General features: G+C 46.7%; 1 protein-coding gene across 1 annotated transcript; it reads left to right on the top strand.

Annotated features, from left to right (window-relative positions):
- The first annotated feature begins 7,137 nt into the window (after positions 1–7,137).
- On the top strand, positions 7,138–8,882 carry LOC120684739. Its single transcript, XM_039966624.1, has 3 exons — positions 7,138–7,541; positions 7,616–7,835; positions 7,922–8,882. The coding sequence occupies exons 1-3, from the start codon at positions 7,270–7,272 to the stop codon at positions 8,654–8,656; spliced, it is 1,227 nt and encodes a 408-aa protein (XP_039822558.1). The 5' UTR covers positions 7,138–7,269; the 3' UTR covers positions 8,657–8,882.
- The last annotated feature ends 1,637 nt before the right edge of the window (positions 8,883–10,519 follow it).

The following is a 10,519-nucleotide window of genomic DNA, read 5'->3' as shown; positions in this document are numbered from 1 at the left end:
GATCTTCCCTCGGTACACGCGCAGAGAGGAGAGAGAGACTCTGCGGGATGACAAACAGTCCAAGCGCTGAGCACCGAACCCAGCGACTACCGACCCTCTCTCTCATCCTTTTCGTCTGACAAATCAGAGCACAACCGGCTTAATGCCCGTTATTGTACATGCTCTAATGTGGGAGCATCCGGTATTCCGGATGGATGTGGTCGCCATGGGAAACCAGCTGCCACTCCTCGCCCTGCAGAAGCTTGAAATAAACTGCATGGCGTGCAGTGGTGGACCTTCGGTATGTTTTGTCTAAAGTTGATCACAGTTTCTGCTTTACTGCATCCTTTGTAATTTGTAAGCAATGGTGGTTGGAGATGCGCCAATGAAGTTGGGTGCTGCTGGATTGGTTCGATCGGTTGGCCTGGCTGCAAAATAACCTATATTCTATAGCCGACTACGGAGTATATATACTCTCCGTATAAAGCCAGTCTCAGTGGGAGTTTCATAAAGAGTTTCATGCATTAAATTTTATATGTCACATTAATATTTTTGATGACTTGAATTGGCATGATCATTATGAGGAGAGAGAAGAGAGAGTTTCATAGGATTGAGAAGAAAGTTTCATCCACGTGAAACCTACATGACATGATTACCTAGTTGTCTATTGTTGCAAACTGTGCAATGAAATTTGCACTAAGACTGGCCTTAGAAAGACTCATAATGATTAAGACATACCCACGTAGCTGCGTGATAATAATGGTTTCGGAATTCGGAGACTTTGATGCGCAAGGTTCCTAATTAGTTGCACAACGCATGATATGATGAAACGGAGGGGATCTGTGTCATCAGCAACAGCAAATTAAAGAAGAGGTATGGGGTATGGCTGGTGCTAATCAAGAATGAGTAGAATTTGATGTATTCTTCGGTGAACAGGGCTGCATCAGTTAGGTCCGACCTCTGGTTTGCTCGTATGTATCATCTTTACCAGACTGGCTAAGCTTAATTTAATTACTGGAGCATCGCTGTAATTTTGTTTGGTTTGTCTACCAGTTATCGATTTCTTCTAATTTCTCATCTCTCTCGGTTAGATCCGATCTTTTATAAATTTTATTAAATTTCACAATTTATCCAACGTTCATTGGAAATCTATATCGTCCGCTAACTAATGCTTTCTCTGCAAAATCTCAGACGGTTTCCACATCCTGTTAGAGATAACACAAGAATAGACGGTTCAAAGAATCTCTGAGACGATGACGAGACATCTGATATGAGTACTTTTTTTATCGTAGCTGTGTTTTTCTCTTCGAAAATGAGCAGCTAGCGTGCCTTTTTCCCTTTACTCTTTTTGTTTTTGTTAGAAGAAATAAAACTGCATCAGTTCCTGCCGGCTTTCGGAAGCAACCTAGCGACTTGACGCCGAAAGATCGATAGCCACCACAAACGAAAAATTTCTCGGCGAGAATTTTCCGAGAAAATCGAAAATTCTGTTTCTCGGCGGGGTCCGGTTTTTTTATTTATCGCCCGAAATTTTTGACCCTTTTGAATCTCCGCCCAAACCAAATTGGTGCAGCCAAATATCAGGCCACCCCGCTGCCTCCTAACACTAAATCTTATTCATATTCCATTCCCCATCTCTCTCGGTCCCTCCATGACTTCATAGGAAGCCATGGCGATAGCGGTGGCCGTATTAAACAGACTGTTTGTTGTGGCAAGAAAGTCATATTTATATGCATTATTGTATCTTATTTATACTATTAGATTGTTTGGAAATAATCTAGGTTACTTCCTGCATAAATTGAGAATTTTTTTCTAAATTTCATCCGAAATCAAAATGGCAAATCCGATAATTTTCCGAGAAATCCGATAAACGCATTTCTCGCTGACCTCCGGGTTTTTTTCCTTACCGGTAAGGAAAACCTTGGCCACCACCACGAAGCCACCTTTATCCACATTCGTCGTTTCATCATTTGCCTTTCTCGCATATTTAGGCAGAGTAGGCTCCTTGCACATTCAGTCTTCAGGTATAAAAAAAGGCAAAGAATCTCCAAGCCTGATCATGGCCATGCTTTTATTTTCTACTACCTTCGTCCCAAAATATATGTATTTGTTGACTTCTATTGATCATGTTTGAGCATTTGTCTTATTCAAAAAATTTATGAAAATATTATTTATTTTGTTATGACATGTTTTATCATCATATATATTTGAAGTATATCTTAATTATTTTTATTTTTTCTCATATTTTTTTGAATAAGACGAATGATCAAATATGATCAGCAGAAATCAACAAATACTTATATTTTGGAACGGAGGTAGTACTCTGTACAATATATACTAGCTCCTAGTCATGGCCGTACCTCACCCTCCTATATATATAGTATTTCCTAGTCGACTTGCTAGTGGGGTTGTTGTTGGAAGAGTGGGGTGATAAAGATAGGTTTATGACTTTATGTGGAATGGTGCCATGAGATGTTGCAGGTGGGAAGGACGGTAGGTTGAGTAGCCACTACGCGGAGGCTGAAGCCAGAGCGAGAAAAAAGGAAGACAACCGTGCATGTCAAGCTGATATCGGAATAAGTGTATGCTACGCCTAATAATAAACCCATGATTTTCACCGTCTCCCTGTAAATAAATTTGTTGCAAACAAATTTCATTCTCTTAAACAGATAGACATCCGAGAAATGCATGATTGGCTCCACTACTTAGAAAACAAGTCTTAGGTCCACCCCAAAAGTACCAGTATGGAGATGTACCAGTTCATCTCCATACCGGTACTTTTGGGGGAATGAAATTTATGAATGAGCCTTAGGTACCGGTTGGTATTAGCAACCGATACCTGAGGCTCTCCATAGGTACCGGGTGGTAACTTTTATATTAGTACCGGGTGGTACCACCAACCGGTACCTATAGACGAGCCTTAGGTACCGGTTGGTACCGGTTGGTAACACCAACCGGTACCTTAGGAGTCTTAGGTACCGGGTGGTACCACCAACCGGTATCTTAGGCTCATCCATTGGTTACTTTAAAAGAAAAATATCTCCTTTTCGATCAGAACAACTGTGTAGCTGAGATGGTAAAGGAGCAACGCGCGAGGCTAGAGGTCGCGAGTTCAAGTCCCAACCAAAGAGAATATTTTGTGTGAATTTTGAAGGCTTAGACACCGGTTGTTTTATCCGGTACCAAAGGCTCAGCCTTTGGTACCACTTTGGGGGTACCGGTTAAAAAAACTGATACCAAAGGCTCCTTGCAACCGGTGCCTTAAGCCGTTTTTCTAGTAGTGCTCTTTCTTTTGGCGGGAAGGCAAATACATGATGCCACATGCATGTTTTTTTTGTTTTGATAAGAAAACTCTAAGAGAAGCCCTCAGAGCATAAAGGTGCGGCACCCAGAATTTGAACCCTGAGTGGGAGTACTCCAACCAGTGGCCTTTGCCACTGCGCTGTGAACCCCTTCGCTGCCACATGCATGGTTGCCGCCTCTTTCTTTCATATGAAATGATGCCATGTGAACTTTTAAATGCTGTATTTTATACATAGCTGCTCTTTACAAATTAACTTAACATGCACAAGTGCCTTTGCAGGAATAGTTGGTATGTTATACACTATTAAAAAATAATTTGTCGTAAGATCCCGAATTTTTTCAAGGGTAGGTTAAAATGTAACCTGATACTACAAATGAAGCGGATTTATTGTAGTATTGGTCCCTCCCCCAAAAATGTAATTTTAAGGGCAGGTGACATCATCACCATCCATAAAAAATTTGAACCCAGTGAGTCAATGTTAAAAGGTTCACGTGACTATGGCATCTCCCACCCTATCTTCTAGAAAGCCTCCCAGGCTCTCATTTCTATCTTTCTCTCACCTTCTCCCTCATCTCTCTCTTCTCCCTTCAGGGCCGGCGAGTAGGGGGCTTGGCATAGGGCTCCGCCGGTGCGGCCACCTCCCCTCCCTTGCTGCGCAGGACTGCGGCGCGTGCAGTGGCACGCGGCTGCTGTAGCGCGAGCCTCGAGCCATGTTGACACCGTTTATTAGTATGTGTCAATCTGGTGGACAGGCAGCCGACGGAAAATAGGACGACACCAAAAAGATTAAAAAGCAGAAGCAATTTGGGTCCTTGGGCTAGAATGGGCGTCGCAGCCTGAGGAGCTGAAGGAAGGAGCCAATGCAGTCATATTTGCAGATTATCTTTAGATTTTGTCATTTTTTTAGCCAAGTTTCGTTTCTTGTTAGTGAAGTTGAAATCTCGTTGTAGCAGCAACAGATTCTAGATTTAGGCTATAAATAGAAGACCTCCGTCATATGTAAAACTCGATCAATCATATCTAAACAAAAACCTTTACATTCATCAAATCTACTTTTAATGTCGGCGGCTTCGCCATAGTTGCAGTAGATTTTCTCTTTATGAGTTCTTCTCAGCAGGCACGTTCATCATTTGCCGGTAAGTTTCGAGTTGAGTTGCATAGATAGACCTAAGATGACGCCGCATCGCTTCTTCCTCTACCTATAGCGCTCAAGTTATCGAGCAAGTTGGATCCGTCTTGCGTGGTTTAGCTTGTTCACCAATTTATCCATAAAAGTTATGAATCTGTTAGGTTAATTGATAATCAAGCTTGTTGTTGCTTTTATCAAAAGTTATTTGTACTTGCTTAAATCTAAGTAGGTCAATCCATTTAATCTGGTTTACTTTAAGTTTTTAACACAAAGTTATCAACATCTGCTTTGATTGTGCTAGATTAATTCGTTTAATCTAGTTTATTTTAAGTTTTTATCACAAGTTATCCACTTTAGATCTATCTCCATGGTCTACTTCCTTTGATTTAATACAAGCCGATTGGATTCAAATCTGAGTGTTGGTCGCGAGCTACATTGCTTTAATTGTAGCTTGCTATCCCCTAATTAGGTGAACGATAGTTAATTGTTGGCATCATCAATATTAGCTGGCTAGCCTATAGTCTTAGAATTTAACGTTTATCCTCTTTATTAACTGCAGGCCAAATTGACTGGCACGTATAGCGCACTACATGCATTCCTGTTGGGTTTAGGTTAGGTGGACTGCGGTGAAGGTACGTAGCTACAGAGGACTGCGGATTGCGGCAAAGGCGCACGGGTATGGAGGCGCGATGCCGCGGCGGGGTTGCGAGGCGGTTGTGGAGGTGCGGTTGCGGCAGCGTGCGGCTGCGGAGGCGTGGCGCCCGAGCAGTAGCTGCTGGCGGCGTAGAGAGCAGCGGTGACGTGGCTCGGCGCGGGGAGGAGTGGCTGCCAGCATAGGGAGGTGCGGTGGAGCGGGGGAGGAGTGGCTGCTAGCGTGGGGCTATGGCGCCTGAGCAGCACCTGCTGCCAGCGCAGGGAGGAGCGGCGGCGCAGCTCGGCAGGGGGAGGAACGTCTGCCGGCCTGGGGGAGTGGTGGCGTGATGCTATGGTGATTTTTTTTTTCTTTTTTATTTAATCAGTAGAGGTGGATGCGGCACCCGCTATTACTTTTCATTGCTAAATATGAAGTTTGCGGAGGCAGGTATGACCCGCACCTATAAATGCATGCAATTTCGCTACTAAAAATGTAGTTTTAATGGGCAAGCATGTTACCCGCTCTTGCAAACTATATTTTTAGCAGCGAAAAGTAGGGGCGGATACCGCACAGGCCCTTACAAATGCATTTCGGTGCGGGGGTAGCGACGCGACCACCGAGGCGAGCCCCGAGCGCGGGATGGGCCGTGGGCGGATGGGGCCGGCGGCACAGCGCGGCGCAGCGACGATAGGACGACATCCCCGGCTTGCATCTAGTGGAGGGCAAGGGCGGCGGTCTCCGTCTCTCCGCACGCAAATCCAGCGGGTAAGAGGGCGGCGGCGGCCAGCGCCAGCGATCGCGCAGTGGCGGCCACTCTGGTGGGCGGTGGCCACTCCGGCAGGTGGCAGCCAGCGCGTTTTCGGGGTGGTGGCGGCGGCGGCCAGCAACCGGCGAGGAGGCGAATGGTGGTGCTGGTAGGCAGAGAACCAGATTTTTTTTTTGATTTTGTGAACTTGAGATAGATTCGGTTCCCTCGGTTAAAACCGGAACCGAACCGAACTAACCGAAACCGAATTTGCTCGGTTTCTATGTATGAAAAGAACCGGTCAGTTCCTATTTCCTAAAAACCGAACTTCCATGAGAACCGAGGAACCAAACCGATCGGTTCGGTTCCGACCGAATGCCCACCCCGACTTAGCCCCAAATGCATGCATATAGTGATAATTGTCTAGTTGTCACGACTGATGTCTATATTGATGTTGTGGTATGGTGATAGTATTCTCTATTTATTCTAGATAAATACAAGGATCCTCACATCAAAATTTATCCACAATGTAAAGGACTGGGTTACATTATTAGGAAACCGGACACATCTTGACTTATTGTTTAAGAAAACACACGGTTCAGGCCCTTGATAGTTTGCTGCAAATATAATTGTTGGTTGGTTCATCCCACGTACGGTTTCTGCCAATTGGTTGGTTTATACCTAACTAGGCAATTATGTTCGTATATTGCTACGGATAAAGTTGGTATAAGTATCGGATATGTAAAGATGCCCGTGTGTTAATTTGTAGGGATCCACGTGATCCAGTCGTAGATGGAGTGGGTTGGTCCGACTCGCATACGGGACAGACTAAGACCCACCTGTCAATAACACGAGACGACCAAACCAACGAACCAAGCCAAATATTTAGGTGGAAACCTTTTACTTTAGAAATAGGTATAGACTAGGTCATTATGCCCGTGCGTTGTTACGATAATGTTGGTATAAGTATCGGACACGTATAGTTGCCCGTGCGTTAATTTGTTGGGATCTACGTGATAGAGTTGTGGACAGAGAGCTGGTCTGTCTGCCATACAGGATGGACTAAACTAAGGTCCACCTATCAATAACACAAGATGGACCAAATAAAAAATTTAGGTGAAAACTTTACGCATGCTTTATAATAGATTTATTGAAGGGCACATGAGTCTTCTCCTGTCCACCTTAGTCTATGATCCCTTTATTTTCCATTATTCCCATCTCTCTTGGATGTGATAAGTTTTATATATATAAAAGAAAGACTCATAAGCCAGCAGTCCCAGCTTACTATAACTGGGCTAGTAATAACATAGAACTTGTCACAATATATATTGTACCACTTAGACACCCTCAGGCCACAGCTGAGTGCTAATAATGATGGTTTGGGAGAGCATAATGCGCAAGCTGATGACACGGAGGGAATTCGTCTCATCATCAGCAACAGGAAATTAAAGAAGAGGTATCGAACACTCCTAGGGGGGATGGCTGTTGCTAACCAACAATGGGTGGTGCAGATACAGGCGTCCGTCCAGGCGATGGCACCTCGTACCGGCGCCTCCATCTACCGGGTGCCGGAATGGATCAAGCGCCTGAGCAGGAACGACGCGTACGGGCCGCGGGTGGTGTCCCTGGGCCCCTTCCACCACGGCAACCCCAACCTGCAGCACATGGAGGAGCACAAGACCCAGGCGATGCAGCGCCTAGTTCATCGATCTGGGAAGCCGTTCCAGCGATTCTTCGACGCCATCAACGGGTGGCGGAGCAGCTGGAGGCGGCCTACGACGGCCTGCAACACGAATGGGTTGGACGCAGGGACTAGTTCGTGAGGATGATGGTCACGGATGGGTGCTTCTTCCTGGACACGGCATGGGCGGTTAACCATGCAATGGGAGGAACGGGTGGAGGTTACACGGCCGGTGACCCCAGTGATCCCCGCGCACTTCTGATTTGGGAGACCATCCGGATGGATGTGGTCGCCATGGAAAACCAGCTGCCACTGCTCGCCCTGCAGAAGCTTGAAACTGCACGCCGTGGTGGAGCTGCGGTGGTAAGTAATTTTAGCTAAAGCTGATCCACAGTTTCTGCTAAATTTGCATCCATTGTAATTTGTAAATCATATGGTCGTCGTTGCAGAGTGCTGGAGATGTCAACCAGTTGGTTCGTAAGTTTCTTACAGTCCCATTGCCGAAGAACATCAACGAGCCGGCTCCACACCCGCTGGGCCTTCTCCGCAAGTGTTTCGTCTCCACCACTGCAGCAAATCGAAGCAGCCCCCTCGAACAGAAAGAGTGGGAGAACACCATGCCCTGCGCCCTGGTGCTCACCGAGGCAGGCATCGACTTGAAGAAGAGCAGGACTCGCAAGTTCACTGATGTCGAATTCAAAGATGCCGCGCTCAAGGGCGTGACCAAGAGCGTGCTGCACGTGCCACTGCTGAGGGTCCGCTACGACACCGAGATGTTCCTGCTCAACATGATGGCGTTCGAGCGGCTGCATCCCGGCGCCGGGGACGAGGTGACATCCTACGTCTCCTTCATGAGGAACCTCATCAACAACACTGCAGACGTGGCACTGCTAAGATCCAAAGGAGTCCTTGTGCACACGTTTGGCAGTGACAAGGCAGTGGCTAGGTTGTTCAACAATATCTACTCGGGAGGCATGAGCCCGTACAGCAAGCTGCATCATGTGCAGCGCAAGGTGAGCGCCCACTGCGAGAGACGCTGGAACAAGTGGAGGGCTGGCTTTGTTCAGTCCTACCTAAGCAACCCCTGGGTGTTCATCTCCCTTGTGGCTGCTATCATCCTAGTCCTCGCTACCCTATTGCAGACTGTCTACACCATCATTCCGTTCTACCACAATAGGAGCTAAAGATTTGCATGACATAGAATTATTGGTGGTGTGGGTGAAATGAATCTCCATATTGTGTAATATTTTGTCAGCAGCGTCAATGGGCCCAATCCGTTACCGGGCCATGGGCCTCCGACTCCGAGATCCACTCGGCCCAAGATGAAAAACACACATGAAACTGGCCCGGAATGGGTGTAGCTCGTGCGCGCGGCGTGATATGTATGGCATGAACCAATGTTTAAACAAAGGGTCAGTTGGATCCATGCCACTACAATTTCACGATTTTTGATTTCATGTTGAAATCGATGCCATTGAGTGACATGATTTTCAACGTGAAACCCAATTTCACGAAGTTGTGGTGGCATGAATCGAATTTTCCCTTAAACAAACTCTCTGAACACCTAATCATTTATCTGCTCTCGTCAATTCGTTCTTCTCTTCTCAATTCCCCACTTCTACCTATCCCATCTACGGTGCTGCTAATATAGTTCTATCAGAGACACCGATCCGATCTGGATCCCCACCAAATTGTTCACAAACATTTCACCTGATTTTGCAAGGCAAGGGGCGCGATGGATCCAAGACTGTAGCTCATCTTCGATGAGATCAAGACCTTGACATTGTTTGTGGAGGACCTCAAGAACTCTGTTACCGAGCGGATCCATGGCGCGGAGCAGTCTATCGGCAGCCACTTCTCCCGCATCGACCCGGAGGGGTGGGGGGGGGGGTGGGCAGATTCAAACCTCAAGGTTAACTTCTGAATCAATGGCCTGTTCAGATCCAGGGGCAAAAATTAGTCCCTCCCCTTTTAACCCCAAAAGATCCAAACAGATGAGGTTATTTGGGATTAAAGTGAATTAGCTCCCCTAAAAAAATTAGACTCTCCAAGAGGTGCTTATTGGGGGCTATTTCTACATGAGCCCCACCAAAAAGTCACTTTTCTCCTCACCCCGCATGCATGGAAGTAGACCCAATAATTGGGATCCTCAAATTAGCCCATGTATTCAAACAACTCTAGGGGATAAAATTTAAAGGGCTAACTCAATAGCTAAACTTTAGTTCTCAAATTAGCTCAAGGGCTAAAGATCCAAACAGGACCCAAGATCGGTGCGGTTCGCAAGCCGGCGAATCAAGTGGTTCTCAATTCGAAACATCCTCAGCGGCGGGCATTTTCGCCAATCCAGAGTCGGCCGTGCACCTCCACCAGCCGGCAACCTGGTCGACGGCCCTCATGGGCACCACTACGATTCGAGCCCCTGGGAGAATGCAAACGGGTCGACGTACACCTACATGCATTCCCTGGTCAAGGGTACTCCTCCACATCTGCCCAAGACCTTGCCTAGTTCCAATTCTCCGCCATTTATGCATTCTGCTTAGGGTCCGGGTTAGCGGGGCCAACCGGCACCTTCCTGATTCCCCTTCACTCTCTCCCTATTTTCCTAGCACTAGCAAGCTAGCACTAATCCTCCATGATGATTTCCTAAACTCTAAAAGTGAGAGACTTGTGTTGAGTTGTGTGTTGGTATGGTGTGCCTCTATTCTTACCCCCTCCCCTCATATTAATAAGGGTGAACCAGGAGGATCTCGGCCTAGTATTGGAGCTCTTGCACTAGAAACCACCTTCTACATCCAATGGAGAGCCGACATGTGGAAGACGGTGGCTAGAGGCACCGACTTTAGGTCGGCTGACCTAGGTGCTCGGCCGACCTAAAGGCACTGCCTTAGGTCACCTCCTTTGGTCAGGAGGCTATCTGGTGGGCCTGAATTGCAGGTATGCATGACTGCCATGTTTTCTCCCCGTGTACGACTGCCAAATGGGCCTAGGAATCCTTGTGCTTGTGCCTGATTGGTCAACAAGAGATTGCCTCGGTTGATGATGTGTCA

The sequence above is a fragment of the Panicum virgatum genome, chromosome 8N, assembly GCF_016808335.1.
Source record: "Panicum virgatum strain AP13 chromosome 8N, P.virgatum_v5, whole genome shotgun sequence".
In the NCBI taxonomy this organism is placed as follows: domain Eukaryota; kingdom Viridiplantae; phylum Streptophyta; class Magnoliopsida; order Poales; family Poaceae; genus Panicum; species Panicum virgatum.
The sequence above is the reverse complement of the archived record's forward strand: the minus strand, read 5'-3'. Positions and strand labels throughout refer to the sequence as shown.